The 21,024-nt window shown below is 37.3% G+C and overlaps 1 protein-coding gene across 1 annotated transcript in view; it reads right to left on the bottom strand.

The window, feature by feature from the left end:
- MCTP1 (multiple C2 and transmembrane domain containing 1) overlaps positions 1-21,024 on the bottom strand; it is a 193,727-nt gene that overhangs the window by 37,594 nt on the left and 135,109 nt on the right. The window contains exon 17 of the mRNA XM_065745475.1: positions 11,651-11,770. Coding sequence (XP_065601547.1) covers positions 11,651-11,770 — 120 coding nt within the window. The remainder of the gene's footprint in view (positions 1-11,650; positions 11,771-21,024) is intronic.

The following is a 21,024-nucleotide window of genomic DNA, read 5'->3' as shown; positions in this document are numbered from 1 at the left end:
GATCTCTGTGTCAAACCATATACCCTGGGGATGTATAATGGAGAGAAGGAGGAGAAGGAAATAGAGAGAGAGGGAGGGAGAACAGGACAAAGCATATGAAGATAAAATGAAACATTATTTTATTAAAAGTTCTTTGGCAAAAATCTTAGATTGTCCATAGAACACTCACTCTAAATTATGCCTTCTGATAGCTTGCTTGAAATCAAGTATTATTAATCAAACAAAGGAAGGGCACTGGGGAAATCAGAAAGATCTAATGCAAGCAGTTAAAAGTGACATGACCTTCTGTAATGTCACTTGTCACAGACTTATATGCCGCATACTGGTAGAAGGTCTTGAAAGAACCTAATTCTTGGTACTGTTCCTTGAATGTAATACTAATACAGATGACATTTTAAAAAACACACGTAGATTTCCTCAAGTATGGCATGTCAGCTACTTCAGTGACAAACAGTAAGCCGATGTTGTTTAAACGTAGCAAAATAAGATTGTTTCTGTACAAAGTAGACCTTCTGAAAATATTTTAATCAGAAAAGGCATAGTCTAATTCCTACATGCTGCCTTTCCCACTGACCCTATTCCCACCTTCTTTGATGTAAAAGAACTTTTTCTATAAATATTTCACAAATTGTAATTCATACAAGATTTCAGGATAACTTGTTCTGTTAAAGCAGCAACAAGATGCAGTTTTCTTGAATGAGGTTACCACAAGGCAATACAAATACTGTATTTGCATCATAGAAAAAACCCAAATATTTATGGTCTAGAATGTTGTCTTTTTAGTCAACAACTAACTGCAACTTGCACTTATTCTAAAAATGATCTATTGACTTACAAGTAATATAGGATTTATGAGAAAATAATTTCTTGCAACTTCCAAAATCAAAACCTGTGAAGTATGCTTGCATTCTAGTTACTTAGAAGCATATTGAATCAAAAACCAATGATTGCAGCGAACTTTACAATACCTCTTGAAAACACTTTGGGGAAAAGTGGCACACTGAAACTCAAGAACACTTTTAATGAAATGCCCTGCTCTCTCATTACCAGCTTGCCGTTTCTCACTGCAAACAGCAAGTCACTTCATGAACTGTCTCCTGCTCTAATTTCTTTGACTAATCCAGCAATGTGAAGTATACAACAATCTGTGCCATTAGAACTTCCATGATTTGCTTATATCTCACTGGACTTAGCCATTTAAACATAGTTTGCTTTAATGAATAGCAAAAGAAAATAGTTTATGCTGTATTTCATGCTACAGTGTCAAAATATCTGCAGAGACTTTGATTTTCACAGGAAGACATTAACTTTTAGAATACAAAATAAAAGCGAATTAGAGTGGATCTGAATCAAATAACTTTAGAATGCAAAGAGCGTAGTCGGAATTGTACTGCTCAAGGCTGTTTGGATCTCATGTAATTCATACTGCCAATATGTAGGCTACACCATACACTTGTGTCTCACAATTCATAATGTTTGTGTGTAAAATGCAGTATAAAATTATGCAGAGTGTCTCAACAAAAGAGGATGCACAAAAACAGTAAGGATTTATCAGGTAGTTTCAAAGTCCTTGTACTTGAAGCAAAGGAATCCACCATCCACAAGCCCACAACTGCTGTGTTTTTGTGGTCATTTTCACAACACGATGTCTGCTCCTTTCATTGAATTGTAAAGGAGAAAATTTTGGGGAGATACAGCTTAATTAAAATGTCCAGGTTTTTTGTACCACGTTTATAAGAAAAATAAAAATGAAATGATTCTGATTTAATAGCGTAGCAGGTCTGGAGTACAATTGATCCTGATTTATACTGTTAATGTTTGACCTTGGGGTATCTCATCTGCAGTAATCATCAAGATAACTCAGCCAGTAGATGTAATAATAATTAGTGTGATAAGCTTGCCAGTAAAGCTGAATATATTGCAGTACAGAAGAGAGCAGACTAAAAAGAGAAGTATTAGTACTTCACTGTTAAAATACTTCCTGATATTTACAGAGACACTCAAATATGATTATTTCTTCTTACAGAATGCATTTTGTTAGCTTGTTCTGGGAAGTGCTCATGTTATAATTTAGTCTTATTGTTAATAGGAAATGAGACTTTAATATGGCTATCAGATACTTTTTGATACATGCTACTGATTACATGTAGTTCTGTAATGTCAACAACAGAATTTTTATTTGCAGTATAATAAATTTCTTGGCAATATGCACAAGCAGTAAATACAGTTTATTATACAAGAACATGTAACCTTTCTCCTGCTGTCAGCTTTATATGCCCTCGATATTCAGTTGTTAATGTAGCAAAGAATATGTAATTTTTAATATAAAAAAATGGCATAAGTAGAAGCCCTGCTTCTCTCTATATATATTTCTTAATATTTGGTTCTCAATTATTTTAGCTTTTTTCCTGCATTTACATAATGCACTGCAAACTGAGTATTAGGTGTTTATTTGAAGTATGTCTCCATCTAAAGGCTTCAACATGCACTGTACATTTGAAAATGTCATATCTCTGGTTTTAGAATGATTCATTTTCAGTTCAGAATGAGAAAAAAACACATTCTTTGTATGGTTTAATAGCAATGATAGGTTTACTACACAGCACTAATAAAAACAGCTTAACCAAATTTTATGATTGTTCTCCACAATAAAATAGCTCATTATATTTGTTAACAGCATAAAGGGACAATGATGCTTTAAACTGTTACTAACTCTCTCCAAGTAATGTTAAGATTTTGGTAGGAGCAGATACCTTTCTCTTAAAAAACAGCATTTATACAAACAAAACAAATCTTGAGAGTCTAACACAATCAATTAGATTATGATTTGGAGCTGTAAGCATTTCGGTAGGAGAAAAAGTTGTCACTAATTGTATGTGACATTGTATACAATATATATATTAATGTAACTTCAGTAAAATAAAAAAAATACAAAACAGATATGAGTATAATTTGATTAATGCATTAGCACTGCAGAATAATTCCAAAGTTATGACAGTCTAGACTGAATTTAAAATGTTTTTTAAGGAAAATAGAATTTGGAGAAGAATTAAAAAATTCACGTGACTTCATTTTTACTGAGAACCCAACTGACCTTAATTTATAAAATATTATTTATAATAGCCACTTTAACTCATCACATCACTCTTGTTGCTACGTAAATCCTGATGCAAGCACAAACTAAAGTTCATTAATTCCATTTCTTAGGGAAAATGCCTCTATGTCCACTGAACTTCAATTTTATGCTAGATGCCAATAATATGACTGTAGTTGAAAAAGTGTTGCAAAACTTAAATTAACTGATCAATTGGCTTATGACAGGAAAAAAAATAGTTTTCATTTTTAAATGCTGAAAGTGTCTAGGGCTGGATTTTGACATTTTATTTTCAAGCGACCAAAACCAGATGTAATATTCCAATTCTGCAGTGTGTTTGTCGTTTGTAAATGCTACTGAATGAGAGGAGCTATGTAAAGTTTTAGCAAGGGGTTACTGCATACTCAGATGCTGTATGTAAGCCTTCGAAGCAGGGATTATACTGGCAGTGTGGACAGTCTTGCTTAACCATAGCAAAGAGAGCCTACTGCAGTAGTACATTCTATTACGCTGCCAGAGAGAAATGCTTCCTGCTGAACTTATATCTTTATATAGTGTACTGTGTGATTGCTAAATTAGTGCATAAAGCATTTAAAATATTTATAGTACCAACATTTAGTTAAATAACCTTTATGTAAGATTTATGTTGATTTGCTCATTTCTCATTTAATGGCAAATTACGAAGAGCATGTTTCATAAAGATAATTCTCCATTTAAATTCAGCAGGCCATTAAATATTAAAATTATGTTTCTGATGCAATCTAAAGCAAATTTGTCCAGCTTCAGCGATTATTTGCACTCATAAAAATTAGACTTGATTAATAAAATTTAAATGCTTGATTAAGCTGACATTTTCATGTTTCTTTTCTGATTTATTAAAAAAGCCTCTGTCCCACAGTAGGGCACTCTCATGTGTTTTTCCTCCCTGACTGTATGGATTGGATGGAAAGAACAAACAGCTGCAGGAAGACAGCGACAGTTCTCAGCAGACTGCTTAATATTCAGGCACGTGTTGCATGTGGTCTTTGTGCTCTGACAGCACCCAGGCTGAGCACACAGGCAGGCGATGACCTATTTACAAAAGCCTTTCTAACTTTTTCTACTGATGATAACAAACGGAGAGTAGGTTTGAGATTCCAATTAATTTGGCAGCAGTAAGGAAGGCTGCCTGGTTGAAGAAAACCTTCTGGACGTTGTTGCACTGTTCAGAAACGTGTCGATTGCCATCTGTAACAGAATAGACCTCGATTTCCAGGTACAGAGAACATTTGTCTAGTTAGCAGCAGTCAGCAAACACGAGGTAAAACTCTTCTAAATAATATTTTAAACCATTCGAGAAGAAAATAACATTTTCTGGTCAGTGTTGCCAAAACATAAACAAGCTTTATGCAGATACTGTTCTATCCCTAAGGCTGTATTCTTCTGCTAGCTCTCATACTTCAGAGTTTTTAAGGCTGCTGTTATCATATTAAAAGCAACATTCTCAGTGAAGTACAATCAAAACAGGAAGCTAAGATGTAATGGCCAAAATACTACTTCCGTATCGCACTGTGCAAATGACATGTTCTAGACACAATCTAGCTAGAATTCGGGGACAATAATTACTCCTGCTGTACATCCAAAAGAATTTAGTCCTCAGCTAAAGTTCTCCTCTGTCTCTTTGGTATAAGAGGCACTGGAACTTACAGCACAAGTACCTCAACACTACATGTGCAATGGATCTGAACTTGGGGTTTGTCCTGTATTAATGCACAGAAATCCTGAGACTCTTTGGAGACATTTTTCTACTATAAGACTGTAATGGGTAAAAAAAATCACAGAGCAAAACAAAAATGGTAAAAGCAAGTAACTGTCTAGTTATTTGTTTGGTAACTCACTTTTCTGTCCAGAAGATAACAGGACACTAGAGCCAGCTCTTTTCTTGGTGAGGTTTGTTTGTACAAAATGGTGCTCTCTGTCAAAGAGAAGCTGCCCCAAATTCACCAAAGGCTCTGACACACTGCTGCCTTACCCCCAAGAGAAAATTATTTGCACAGTAGGTAAAAAAGCTGCAGCTGCACTGGGTGTTACACTGCTCACTCAAATGCCTTGCACTTTCGTGAGGACAAACAGAATCCAATGAGATATTCATGAACATCCTTGTTTCCATTCCCACTTCCATTTTTCTTCAATTGCTTATTTCCAAACTAAATGTAATGTCAAAGAAAAAAGAGATCTGAGTGTACAAACAAAGGTTAAAATAAACTGTCATATTCACAAATACCACAAAGTTCTTTGAAGATGAGAGCAAAATTCTCTTTTTGTTCTTTCAGAGGACTACATAAAAAGTATCCACAGAAACTGGTCAGAATCTTAAAATGAAATCCCATATTTTACTGAAGTTTCTGTTGTTCTGTTCCAAAATTATCCTAAACGAGTCTACCTCTAACATTTAATAAAAACATATACTCTAAAAACACAAGTCATCAAAGCCTATTTCATAAAAAATATCCACTGAAATTAAAAGATGTATATCATTTTATATCAGTCTTACAAGATTAATAATATGCATATATACTCTATTACACAGATTCATAAGAATTTGTGTATGGCACATTAACTCCCAGCTGCTCACCGTCATTTTCTATGCAATGACGTGCAACTTGAAACTTCAAGAGGAAATCAGCTATTTAATATTTCCTTTAAGGCTCTAAATATTTACTATAAATGCAGGATGTGAACTGAAGTGATTAACTGAAGTGATTATTTTCCATAGGGGTATATACGGCAGAGGAACATTTACAGATAACTCTAAGTATGTGCATTATTCTTATTAAATTTTAAATTGCTTGGAAAAAAAAAACAAACAAACCAAAAACAAAAACAACAACTAACAAATAATAGACAAAAAGGTGAGTAGGATCAGTATCTCTGGTCAGAGAATCACAGAATGGGTGGGGTCTGCAGAGACTACTTGAGGCCATCTGGTCCAACCTTCCTGTTCAAGCAGGGTTATCTACAAGAACGTTGTCCAGACTGGTCCTGAATATCTCCAAGGATGGATGTTCCTCAGTCTCTCTGAATATCCTGTTCCAATGTTGGACCACCCTCATTATAAATGCCTTTCTGGTGTCCATATGGAATACCACATACTTCAGTTTGTGCCCATTGACTCCTGTCCTGTCACTGGGCACCACTAATACAAACTGGCTCTTTCTTCCCTTCCCATCAGTGACTTAAACCCGCTGTTAAGATCCTTCCATGTCTCCTCTTTTCCTGGTTGAACAGACACAGCTCTCAGCCTCTTCTTCAATTCCTTCATCATCTTCCCTTAGCTGAACTGCATTGCCTTGACTTCTTGTCTGCCACAACTAAAAATCCCATATTCATCCATTGTATTCCAGCTGTGAGAGCAACCCCACCACTTCTTCATGATCCTGAATGCATGTAACAGCAGCCTTCCCTACTACTTCACGTTGGCCAGCCTTCTGGGAAAGGTGAAATTGACCAACTTGGTGAGGTGTAACTTGTCTTTTCCTAGCAGCCTTCAATACTCAAAGAGGACCCCGTGCCTGTGAAAACCAGGTCCCTGTTGTTGATAGCTGTGCAACTGGTTGCTGAACCATTAGGTACAGCTGCTCCTCTTGCAGCCCTTCCTCATCAGTGGCAGCACTGAAGGGAAAACCACCTAGGTACCCTCTCTGTCACTTGCTTAGTTAAGGGAAAACAGAAATAGATCAAAGATGCCAGCCCAGCAGCTGAGAAAATGTCAAAGTCTGTCCAAATATGAAGAAATACATACATAGGAAAAAATAAAAATAAAAAAAACCCAAACCTTTTAATTGTTCAGTTATGCAAACCATGCTGCATTTGGAATACGTGTTCTGACCACACAATCAACAACTTCACCTCAGGGAAGGGGACAACAGCAGCTGGAGAGCAGGAACAATTCTAATTACTTTGAGAGATTATCCGCTCATCCCTTAAGTCAGGCAGCTCCAGCAGAGAATCAAAACAAAACCCAAAGTAGAACTTTTTTTTCTACCAGATTCTGATAATTACTGCCTAGGAACAGAAGTGAGAAAAAAAGATCCCAGACAGAAATAGAAGTGAGAATAAAGATCCCAGATAGAAGTGAGAAAAAAAAATCCACACAGCAATGCTGCTCTTTTTACAACTTTATGAAGGTGAGATTTTTTTTTGTCCAACATACTTGAATACATCAAATTACTTATAATTCTAAAAATGAATGAAAAGAAGCTATAAACTCCAGCACGCTTTCTGCTAATTTGGATACAATTCTTTCAACTGCTGCCATTTGGGAATGAATGTTTCTGGTTACACACCTATTGCAATACAGTTTGGGTTTCCCAGCAGGGTAAGGTGGCTGTGAAGTAAGCCAGACCCTTGCTGGCCCAGGCACTCTGTCACCACGACATGCTCGGTTGCCCTGCACCTGTAATTTGCACAGGGCCATGAGGCATAGTGGTAGCACTTCCCTCAGACACCATTAGGAAGGGCTACCTTCAACAGCACAATGACACGGTGCTGTGGGCAGTGGGGATGGGAAAGTGAAAGCAGTTGATACCTCTCCTCTCCCTCAGAGAATGTGAAAAAGGCACTGGGAAAAAAAGTATGTGCATGCAGAAAAGCACTCAGGACCAAACATCTCCAATCTTGTGCATTCTGGTGGTGATTACTTAAGATCAGAACTGCAGTTATAATGAAAATAAATTATTTTGTGAGATCTGATACTTAGGAGTATGACTACAAGGAAGGGCAAGAATTTGAACAGTATTTTTTTTAAGACAAGAAACATCCTTGGGGAAAGAAGCTAGGTAAGCTTCAGGCAAAAACGCTGCTGAAAAATTCAGAGGAAAGCATTAAGAATGCTTTTTCAGTGTTTTTTCCTAGCTTAACACTGGAAGGAGTCTGTGATTTTTACTTCCTGCCATATGAGTCAATGCCAGGAATGTATTTGTTTTAGATCAGTTCTGAATTCTCACAGATCACTCAGAGAAGCATCTACAAAATCTATATCTAGATCACTTCTCCTATGCTCTCCTTTGTTACAAGACATGAAACGTTGCCAGTTACCCCAACAATTCATGTGAGAGTTTGCATTTGATGAAAACTTGCCTTTCAGAAACATGATTAATATTGACCTTCATGCGTAATAGATAGGTAATCCAATTTTTTTTTTTTTTAATTTGTGCCATTATTTGAGTAAAATCACAGTAACGATCTTACAGAGTCCAGCTGAATCCAAGAAAGGAATAATATGCACCTTCACCTCTCCATTGGACTTTCCTTCAGACTTATATTACATAGTTGCTCTTAAGGGCTCTCCCTCCCCCAGCCTTGTTGCACATTTAATTTAGTAAAGAACTTGCACATTGAACTTATGAGGAATCAGATTAAGTGGCAGAATAATCATAGTCACACTCTGATGAGCAGCACTCCTTCACATTAGAACAGAGTAAACTAGACCACTTTGCAGGTGAATTATACCACAAGCAATAAAGTTACAAGCTGCTTTAAAGAAGCTGATGTACAAGGGGACAGCATAAAAGAAACCCTGGCTGTAGAGAGATATTCAAATGTGGATGAGTTAAGGTTGATCCAAGTGGACAGAAACTTACTGAATCATTTCACTGATCTGCAGTAAAGTACATTCCCTAACACTGCCTTTGATCAGATAATTGATAATTATTTTCTTGCAGAGATATTTCAATGAAAAAGAACTGTTTTGAACTTCCTTTCAAGGCCCAAAATTTACGTATCTCCCATTCTCATGAAACAAGTTTGAAGTGCACACACTTTAGCTACAATTCTCTATTGCATAAGCAAATGCAGCAAATACATTTATAAGTATGGATTAACTTGAGGATTCTGAAGTAACTTTATAGGTAGATGATATTTCTAAGATAAGTAGTCAGTGATTCACTGAGGCATAAAAGAAATCTCTGGAGACCTGGGAACAGAAGCAAGATCAGATGAATCCTGAAGCATTCTCTAGCCACCAGGAAACACTGCTTAATTAATTTAGGTAATATTTACACTTTGCATAAGAAAACAGAAATATTTAAATGAGTCTTAATCTAATGATAGTGTGCTAATGACCTGAGCTAAGGACTAGAGATATTACTGAAGATTTGTGAGTTAATTAGAAGGACATTCAATAAGACGGCAGACAACTTCATAGAAGACAGATGCTTGCCATGATTATAACCAAGCTCGAATCATTAAAAATGAGATCACAACTTCCTTGTAATAAATAAAAAGTAGTAATTAGCACCACAGATATCAAATATTTAGGAAGAACCTGACTAGTTCATACAAGCCATATGGCTTGGTCTGAGACAATCTCAGCAAGAAGAACCTTTTCAGAACATTGCTTGGTGTTCTCAACAGAGAATATCAATAGCATCACTATTTTGTTAGCAAAGTTACATGACTCAATTAATCTTCACAGGCAGGTGTTACTTAGAGAGAAATTAAGTTTATTGCAGCTCACAAGCAAAATCTCTCCTTTCATAAAGGATTTCAGTTACTCGTAAAATCTTACATGGAGAAGCTTTAAGCATTTCAGACAGCAGGAGACAAAGGCCTGTGATTTAAGAATCGTGCCTTTTAAATCTTGATCTTAGGCTTTTCCTAGAAATGTAACAAGTTCTGGGATTAGGGAATATCTCTATCATCCCCACCCTTGATTTTAGATGACCCTTTGAAGCCTAACAATCTTAGTGATGTGGATAGGCAACACCACTGCCAGGATCGGGGCTATATTAGTTCCTCCAGTTACTATTAATTGCAGCTACTAGACATTTAGGGTCATATGATCGTTCAGGTTGGAAGGAACCTGAGAAAGGGTTTAATCCAATCTCATGCCCTCAGCAAGGTCAGCCCTCAGCAAGGTCAGGTCATGTTGCTCAGCGCTTTAGCCAGCCAGGTCCTGAAAGCTTGCACTAGAGTCTCCACAGCCACCGTGGGTATTTCACTGCCAAACTGCACTCACAACAAAAAAGATTATCCAGCCTGAACCTCTTGTGTTTCATTGTATCCCTTTTGCTCTCCCACCACCAGTGGGAGGGAGTTTGTGGAAAATCTAGCTTCACCTTCACAATAAATCCCTTGAAGGTAGCAGAAGGCAGCTGTTTGGGTCACCTGCAGCCTCTTCAGACTATTTTGAGCCCACTTCCCTCAGTCCCTCCTTATGGGGTGAGTTCTCAAGTCCCTCACCACCTAGTTGGTCCTCCACTGAACTCACTCCAGTTAATCAACTTCATTATTGAACTGGGTTGTCCAAAACTGAGTAGAATTCCAGATGCAGTCTCACAAATACTGAGGAGGACAATTGCTTCCCTTAAATCACTGGCTCTGCTTTTGTCAACATAATCCATTATGGTCGTGCTGATTCTTGCTGCTGATGCATGTTTAACTTGCTGTCTACCAAGATATCCAGATCCAGTTGAGGAGAACTGCTCCTCCAGCAATCAATCCTCAGCCTGTACTTTTGCATGGTATTACTCCACCCCAAGAGAAAGACTTGACATTTTTCCTTCTTGAATTTCATGAGGTTCCTATTGGCTTGTTCTGACAGCCAGCCTAGGTCTACCTGACACATCCACTGTAACAACTGGTCCCACTGTCCGGGTGATGGGAGTGCTGCCTGTCACTTCCTACAGATTACTGATGAAGACATTAAATGGGACACGCTCTTGTATGCTGTGATACTCCACTTGTTACCAACCTCCAGATAGAGTGTGACCCATTAAACCCAATCCTCTGAGACCAATTACACTCCTCTCCTTTTTTTCTTCTTTGAATCCATGTAGTTTTCCATCCAGTTCACACTGTCCTAGACAGCAGACTGCTTTTGGAGAATGAGTACTGAAACAAACATCAAATTTATAAGGCTGAGCAAATTCTTAAGCTTCCTGGATACCAGAGAATTTGCATAGTACAGAGTACAACTTCAACTTCTGAACTTTCAGTACCCCTGAAAATGTGAACCATGCTTTTTTTGTTGTTAATAAATGTCAGTTATTAGTAAATGTTTGCAACTCTATATCTCAGATACATGCATTTAATTAAATAATGACATTGATGAATTAGAAAAGGCTTATATTAAGCTCGATGAATGGTAACATACTAAAGATAATCTGTGAAATCCAATAAAATGTGATACATTCTGAAACTGTTAACAATTTGTAATCATTTTAACCTTTAACTTCAGTATGTGAAAGAAAAAATGCAACATAAGGGCATAGTCTCACACAATCATTTTCAAAGAATTTGGCTTCTCATGACCTATAAGCCTCTCATCTCTGCTCCCACACAAACCCTATTCTGAGGATAATATATGTTCTATATCTCATGAATATATTTTCAGCAAAAATGGGCATGTTCATTGGACAGCTGGAGAAGAATTAAATTGCCAAGTGGGGAAACTGTCCACTGAGTATTCCAAACTGAAACATTTTTGAAAAAGTGTCATATTTTAAAATAGTCACAAAGTTCTATCCATTTTTAAAAGAAAAGTACATATACGTGCTTAAAGTAGAGAAGACTTACTGTATCATGTTGCCTGTTATCTTTCCCTGATATGATCAAGAAGTAGTTCCACGCCAACAGCAACAACAAAGCCAGTGGTATCATATAGAGCTCAAAGTTCCAGACCACAAAAAGGAAAAGCTGGAAGACAGAGCAGTGAAAAAGGTGATTCAGCTCATCATTACATTACGTTCTTGAGCACGGTTAAAACCAAGACCAACAAATTAAAATGATTCTAAAGTAATGATTCTAAATCACATCTATTTAGGCAGGTAAATTGTTTTACCACTTTGCTGAGTAGCCACTTACCTGTGGAAAAACAACTGCTAATTATTTCACAGCTTTGTAGTTTAGTTTTTGTGAAGGAAAGTTGATATAGTGTAGCCAGAGGGAATGTTAATTGGTTTCTCATTAAAAATGCTCATGTGGACAAGATAAAGCAAAATGGCACAAAAATAAGATCACGATGTAATAAAGAAAAGGTTGGTTATTTCTACAATTAAAGATAATTTGCTGTTCAAAAGACAGAACTTGTCAACTTTGTAGTAATGCCACGCAAACAGGAATAAACAAATCTGAAAAATTCTTTTGCATAGAAAATCCACACTGAAAAATCACAGTAACACAGAAATGTTGTTCAAGTATTTTAACGAAAACAGTGTGAAAAAGTAGTGATCTCGGTATCACAGAAAAAGAGACAGAAGGACATGCTGGGAAACCATCTATGTCCACTCCTCCAACGTTTACTTGCTGAATTTGAACTGATTCCTTAAAACATCCTGTTTTCTGTTCAGCATGGTGAACATGGCAACATCTCCCAGAGATGTGAATCATGACAAGCATGCTGTAGGTCTGAGCATGGAGACTGTGCTCCAGCAGGACCCATCTCCACTGCACAACTTCCAGCACTGCAGCTCTGTTGTAGGGCTGTGACATGCTTCATAAGGTGAGCTTTAGCCCCAGGTCTGTCAGACCTGTCAAGCAATATGGAGCTGAATTTTTTGAAGCCTGGAAGCTCTAAACATTTGTTAGAAGCTGTAGCTGTCCCCTATACATATAGACACTGTTCCTTCTTGGTTCTCAAATGAAATTATCAGTTTTGCAAGGAAGAATTAAGAATATCTGGATTAGATGGGGTGAATCTAAAAACAATTCTACATCTCATTCTCCTTTAACCAAACCCTCTTTTAATTTTATACAGCTATTTCCATAACGGGGTTGTTTTCTCAACACATGACCAAAACAAAAAATGAAAATATTATAGAAAATCATGTTGCTTACTGTAGCTGGATATACACTTAAGTTTCAGAAATCTTGCTAAGTCATTGTCATCCAACAAGTTAAGCTTTGGAATATTTGTATTTCTACTATCAACTAAAATGAACAAAGGTGTTGTGTCACAGCATTGCAAACATAAAGCAGTGTGGCTCGTTTTGCCAAATCATTCTTAAGGATGTATATGCATTTAAATAAGAGGAACGTAAGTATTTTAGTATGTACTCCTGTTTTAACAGCCTTCTGTTAGATTTGTGTTCTGAGTTAAAACAAAATCTTCTTACCAAAGAAGATTATTTCCACATAAAGATAAAACAAATAAAAATAAAAATCTGCATTTTAAGTAATTTCTTGTCTCCAAATCATCTAACCTACCTTACTCCCCAACTTTCTATCACTGAATGCTATGCCTACAGAAGTCCTGTGAGACTGCAAGACAAACACAATCAATACTGTAAGAACTGAAAAAGCCCTGTGTGCGACATATGTAAGACGATACTGGCACTTCTAGCAGTTAATATTTCATTTGAAAGAAAACCACCTTTTTTAGGTTGTTTAGTTTAAAAGGAAATCTGTTAGGAATGGTAATGAATAAGAAGCAAACAGCAACTCACAGATTTTGAAAGTTCTTCCATTAGCTTCCTAACTACTCTTTTGAGAGCAAGATCTGCAGGGACTTGATGCTATAAATTTGATATAGCCAATTTGAACCAGAATTCACATCTCAAAAGCAAAGCAAAAAATCCTTGCACCCATTAACCCCAGAAATGCCCTGAGTCAATAGATACATGCTGAAGGGAGCTTTGGAAGTTAGCAAACAGTATCCAGCTACCATTAAAGAGGGCCCCAGAGATTAACAGTTGAGCAACGGCAATGCATGGAGTCCTCCTTATGTTTCCATCCTACTTTGGTTAAAAAAAGAAGGAAAGAAAATCTTCAAGTAATATCTCAGGCTCCAGAGAAATAAAATCAGCAACAAAGATGGTCTCAGGAGATACTGACCTGACTGGAGACTGTAAAACATGGTCATCATATAGCTTGTACTTCAGAACATCAATGAGTTGCCATTCAAATACTTCTCACCTGAGATTTCTACATGTTAAGTGATCCTTAAGGCCATTAATTCCTTTAAATACTGTAATCTGTAGACTAGCAAGATATTATACTACCTTTTTATGACTTGTATGGATATATCTTTCCATAACGTGAATATTATTCGTGCCATTTCCTTCAGATGATTTTGCTGACCTCCCAGCCTCATTTCCACTTAGCATGGATGAATTTTAATCAGTTCCTCTTTCTAGGCACCTGTCTCAGCCAGGCACCAGGAAAACAGGGACTCTATATTTGCAACACAAATGAGATATGCTGCATGAGGCTAACACAGTGATGGCACTGCAAGTGAAATAGCCAAGAAGAAAGGGATTCACAGAAATACACAAGGGAGAGAACAGGAAGATTCCCAGAAGTAAATAAAACTTTTCAGTGAACACGAACAATCCCAAAATCTAGCGCAGCAGAGCAAGAAAATCCATGGGCTCAGCCATTACACATAAAGCACTAATGCTTATGGGGAAGAAGCAGTATGTATGAAACTATTTCCTTAATTTCACTTCATCTGTGAAGGCAAGGAAAATCTACATATCTACCCAATAAAGATATACAGGCAAGAAAAATAAATATAATCCAGGAAAAACTAAGAACAGGTATAAAAGGGATGGTCTAGGATTTGTCCATGCCTCTAAAAAAATCCACTGAAACATGGATTCTATCTGTTTCACTCTCTTCCAAAGAAATAATGGCTCTAACTTTGCTTAAAAAAGGATTCTTATCGTTACTGAAACAACCCAACTATTTTAAGGGAGGAGTAGGAGTCTCAAAGGTTACGGTTTAATATAGCTGCTATCTCCTACATAGAAGACTATAAGGGAAGACTTTTTTCTTTTCCTCTGTGAGATCAAGATTTTCATAGTCACAGGCATGAACTGGCCATTTACAGCATCACATGAGTTGATAATCTTAGCAAGAGACACATGCGTTAAATGATCATTCAGGGAGACACATGACACTATCCCTGGTGTACAACACTTCAAAAAATAATTTAAGTTAGAATATTGAATATCCTATTCTTTTGCAAACTACGGTATATTTTAAAAAGAAATCTCATCCAAAGTGATTAACACTTCCTACTGTTCAGAAAAAAAGCCTGCCCTTTCATACTAGCAGCTGTGGATCATTAGCTTTCCAGTGATGAGATGTGTTTGATGAGTATTTTTCTTTCTAATTAAGAGATGAGATCCTCTATTTGACTCTCTCTTCAGACAGAAGTGAAGAGAAAAAATTCTGCCTACGTGGAAAGGCCATATTCTACAGAACAATCATTTCAGATTTCTTTTTATCTACCTCCACCCAATTTCATTTCATTTTTAACAGAACCCTGTTTGCACCCGCAGACTTCCCAGCATTAACCCTTGTCTTTCTTGGCTCTTTTTAACTTCCTTTTAACTACCAGCAGAAAATAGCATACAAAAAAGGAGCATCCCAGACAAGAGAGATGCACACACCTTCAGGTGCAGCAGGGAGTAGCACACAGCTGGAGAAGGGCTGCAAGCACAGCTGATTGAGAACTTTCTGACAAAAATTAGGAGACTCTCTCTTCACAGAAAAGTCTGGCTTCGATGAAAATCACATAACTGAGCGTAAGATGCTTCCAGCTGACAAGCTGGAAGCTTTCCAGAACCTGCAGCCTTACAGCAACCTTGATATCTGGATTACCTTGTGGCAAAGAAGTAAAGGCAGCTCAACAGCATGCCAGCCTTTGTGCTTTGAGGGCATGTCACTGCCATGACTGAGAACTGGAAGGCTAAGAAGATGAATCACCTACTGTGTCCCAAGCTGACACTGGAACCATCAAAATTTGCCTTCACGGCACCCAGAGTCAAGGGCTCTGTAAGTAAGGTGTTCAGCAGTGGAGTGAGATATGGCTGTTGTCATCATGGTCATGTCACACAGTGCATATCACGCAGACCACAGCACCCTCTTCTAGTTAGAGCTTTCTTCGTTCAATTTTAAAGAGGATTCTCATAGCCTCATTTAGGTATTATCTATATCCATGGACTATCTGCTTCACCGAACTCATGATTATCCTGGAAATTCAAAAGTTGTCTGTATGGAATTTTGGCACAATCACAAACAGAGTTTGTGCCTACAACTCCAGTGTGCTCTAATCGTAAGATCATCCATTTGCCCTTAAAGCTTAAAAGGACAGTTGTATTTCCTGAGGCTTCGTCCCTTGGATGTATTCTCAGAAGACTGGGAAGAATGAAAGATAACCCCCATATCTGCATGATACAGACTTTCCATTAAATAACACAGGTTTTAAGGCTCCAGTAAAATCCTGCATGATATTTACACTAAAAAAAAAAGCAAAACAACAACAACAATAAAAACCCTTTAAAATATTTCTTACTCTAACTGTGAGAGTCAGCAGCATTTTCTAGTAAAAAAATTAGTCTGTCATCTCTAACGATGATGGCATCTCATCTTGTATGACACTTCTACTTAAATAAACTCAGCTATTTCACATCCTAAATTTACTAGTATTGATGTAGATGAACATCGAAGTTCACTTACACCATAGTGAACTTGAAATCAGGTAAGCATGGAAGAAATATGGCTTGAACACTTTAGAAGGCATCTTCCAGAATATTATTTTTTTCAACTTTCTTGAAATATCACTTCCAGCTATGTGAGTGCCAGGTAAAGGTAGGCTTTGAAAGATTTGTGTCTAAAACACACGTTACTCAAGTTCTTTCGAAAGGCAAAAGTCACATTCGAAAAGGTAAATAATATGAGACATTAAAAAAAAATACCTATAGTTTATGGCTATATTATCTTAACAAGTGCCAATCCAATACCTTCAATTAGTAGTGGTTCTCCTTTTGTAATGGCAGAGGCCTTGGTAGTCAGAGAAATTGTGAGCAATTCTCATTATTGAACCCATAAGAACTTTTGATGAGACAGATGAAGAGTAAAATTAGGATGAAGAACTTCAGGAAAGTCAAATTCCAGTTTTCCAGGGAGTTAGTCAACAAAACCCCTTCATAATCTGTCCCCAGGCACAAGGGAACAGATCAGGCAGATCTTTGAGGAAGTTTTCCTTAGTGCACAAGAGCACAGTCCTGTTGAAACGGGTTTGGGAGTACTGCTGGACAAGAGCCAGCCCAAAAAAGCCATTTGTGTCCCAGGCTGCATGATGAAAGGCCAGCAGGTCAAGGGAAAACATCTTGTCCCTCTACTCTGCACTGGTGAGACCTCAGCCAAAGCACTGTGTCCAGATGTGGAGTCCTTAGTACAGGAGAGACATGGACCTGCTGTAGTGCATCCAGAGGAGTGCCACCAAAATGACACAAGGGATGGAACAGCTCTCCTACAAGGACAGTCTGAGAGCTGGGGCTGTTCAGCCTGGAGAAGAGAAGGCTCCAGGAGACCTGAGAGTGGCCTTTCAGTGCCTAAAGGAGATCTGTAAGAAAGAAGGGGGCAGATTCTTAAGCAAGGTAACTGATAGAACAAGGGGGAATGCTTTTAAACTAAAAGAATGGAGATTTAGGTTAGATATAATGAAAAAGTTTTTTGCAGTAATGGTAGTGAAGCACTGGTGCATGTTGCCCAGAGAGCTGATGGATGCCCTGTCCCTGGAGACACTCAGGGTCAAGCTGGATGGGACTCTGAGCAACCTGACTGAGATGTAAATGTCCCTGTTCATTGTAGGGGGGTTGAACTTGGTAATCTTTACTGGTATCTTTCAACTTAAATGACTCTAAGATCTTTAACTAGGAAAAAAACGTGCATGATTTCCTGCATCTCCCTTCTCTCTGCTGGAATTAAACATCGTGATTTAGAATTTAGTCACATCAGGTCTATTTAATTCACATAGAAAAAATGGAAAATGGATAATTCCAATGCTATCATTGGATACTATCATCCAATGACACTACAGTGTAAGCTACCTGAATCTTTACAAGCTTGTCAGAACCAATAAAACCATCTAGTTAGAAGCTTAAAATTTTTCATTTAACTTTTTTTTCCTTACAAGTTGTAACTGACATTTCATATCATTTTCCAAAAGCCATAGATGAAAGTGCTAAGGCTTTGCTCTGAGAATGCTGACAATTTCAAGAAAGTGAAGCCCAGAGCATGAATACAGCACTATTTTAAACAGCACATGAATTAGTAATGTAAAATTCATGTCACCGTTAACACCTTCATATAGTAAAAGTTGGTGGAAATAAAAAAGGCAAAAAAAACCCCCGTAAATATTTACAGAACGTGGAATCTCTTGGGTCATTTCTTCTTTACTTACCAGTTTCTAAGCTGCAAAGTTAGTGCTCAGGTTAAAATTAGGAAAGGGTAATGTGGTTCATTTAGACCATTGCAATACCAAACTGCCTACTGCTGTTGTTAACAGCAGTTCAACACAGATTTGCTCTCTGACTTTTAAGATGCAGACAAACTCAGAGAAACTTGATACTATTTTCTCTATGAGCAATAATACCTGATATCAAGTAACAATCTCCCTGCTAGGACACATCAGATCAAAGGAACGTCTAGGAATGGCTATTAGGTTCATTGGTCCCATTCTGATACCAAATTTTTTGAACAATACTTAATTGTTCACTTAATGACCCACGGCTTTGATTTAGCAACATTACCATCAACTCAGTTCCACACACTAATTATTTTCTAAGTTGAAAAGTGCTTTAATACCTGTCCTCAGGCTGATTTTACTTTCAAATAGAACTCTTACAGTGACCCATACTTCCTATCACAGTTCTGATGAGTGTGCTGTTAACTAGTTGTAAGGCTCAAGCCACTTTATAACTCAGTTTCTGATTTTACTATGGACTTTTAGAAAGGACACTTGTAGTCCTCTTCCCATTGTTTCCTAGCTTAAAAATTCCTTAGAAGCTGCTTACACTATAGAGATGAAGACAGCAAGTGGCATACTATGAAAGACGTTTCTAAAAAGAACATTTCATAATATTAGATTTTTTTTTTGAGCACTTGAATTTATGCCACAATTCATGTTCCTTTTACACAAGAATTTGAAACCCCACAGATTTCTGCTCTATTACAATTGGGCTGGTAGGGGGATAGGATGGTTGAAAGTGTAAATGCATGTGTCACTTCAGAAGCAAAATCCAAAGTGCTGACTTTATGAGAAATGTAAAATCACAATATGGATCATACTCAACAATTACAACTACTTTTAAAGTAATTGCAGGTAAAAGAAAATTATTCAGGATTTTAAGAGAAGCACTATGACAGTGTAATAGAACATAAACAGTCATAATTTCCCAAGTGCTGAAAAAGAAAGACTCAGATTTATTTATTTTTTTTTCCAAAGAAAAGAAGGTCATGAAGTTTAAAATTGCCAACTAAATGTGAGCTACTTAGACTTCAGAAATGACCAAACTGCACTAATCTCTACTGGCACCAGAGAAAAACTAAACAATTCGTCTCCACCAGGTATTCTTAAATAATATCAACAAAATAAATTAGGAAGCCAGCCTTTAGGCTCTAGGAAAACCTATAGTTAGCCAGCTGTCTGTCAAAAATGAAAGGGACAGCAACATAATTTGGTTCCACAAAAAAAAAAAAAAAAAAGTGTCTGAAGTCACTGGGTTAAGAAGTATAGTGTGATTTTCTGTAAGAAAAGGCAAAAAACGCTGATTTACATTTTGATAACCATACTCATGTTTGGAACTAACAGAAATAGTGCATTCCATAAAGAAGCAGAGACACTTCCACGAGCTGTTCTCAGTTCACAAAAAATGTACTGCCCCAATTATAATGGAGATGCTTTGGCTTAAACATTTTGTCAAGCCTAAATCCTGTACTAGTTTCCATATTTATTTGGTAATAGATGAATCAACACGCTGGTTTCTCTGATGTCCTGGAGATGTCAGCTGGTCACACACAGATTGCTCTTCCTGAATCTGTCCCTTTGCTCAGAGTAGTGTTTGATTCTTTTTTTCTTTCTGTTCTTAAAAACTGATGGAAAGGTTGAGTTATCATGGAAAAGGAAGAGAGAAGAATTACCAAAAGACAGATTCTATGCTTTTCAAAATTATAAAGCCATCCATTCATTACAACAGTAGTACATGCAGATAAGTTCATATTTCTCTACAGATCTCCTTGGAATCGATAATATATTGTAAATATATTGTAAATATATTGGAATTTTACATATTTTGGTATATTTTGAAAGGTGCCATTTGCCATCAACCATCATCAGATAGCAAGTAATTTGGTCTAACGTTGGCTTTAACATGTAATTAATTAATCAATCTATCAATTTTAGTCAGCATTCCAGGTTGATGTTCACATTTGAGATTGATAACGTTTCATTTTGTTGTTCTATGGTATTTCAAGTACTGGTAGAGTGTAACTGTAAAAGATAAATAAACATTAAAAGGGCAAAAAATATGATGAAGGGTCTGAAGGGCAAGATGTATGAGGAAGGGGCTGTAGTGCCTGGGTGTGCTCAGCTTAGAGCAAAGCAGCTGAGAGCTGCCCTCATAACAGCACAGCTCCTCACAGGGAGCAGAGGGAATGGCATGGAGCTGTGTCAGGAGGGGCAGATGGGGATGAGGGAAAGGCTCTGCGTGGTGGGCATGGAACGTTCTACACAGGGCAGTGGGCACAATCATCGTGCCAGAGTTCCAGGAGTACTTGGACACCACTCCAAAACACAGGGTTTGGGTTTGGGTGGTGCTGTGTGGAGCCAGAAGTTGGACTAGCTGACCCTTGTGGGTCTCTACAGTGATTTTATGCCATATAATCACTATTTCATAGATTCTGTTCCCTAGGTTTGACTCCATAGACTCACTATGATTCTTTGAAATGCTAAAGATTTGTCTTTCACTGTCCATCTTTCTTTATGCAAACTATGGCTTAAATTACAAGACATTTACAGTGTCAGAAAATGTCTTTCTACCTATTAACTTACTTCATCATAAATACATGTTAATGAATAATAATAGATTTCAGCTACCTTTCCACTTCCCACAACTTCATTTCTCAGTCTGTCTTGTAATTTTCTAATTTTCTCCTTCAGT

This window comes from Cyrtonyx montezumae, unplaced genomic scaffold, assembly GCF_038088225.1.
Source record: "Cyrtonyx montezumae isolate F1298 unplaced genomic scaffold, pur_monq_1.0 scaffold_36, whole genome shotgun sequence".
Lineage (NCBI taxonomy): Eukaryota > Metazoa > Chordata > Aves > Galliformes > Odontophoridae > Cyrtonyx > Cyrtonyx montezumae.
This window is presented reverse-complemented; position numbering and strand designations above follow the sequence as displayed.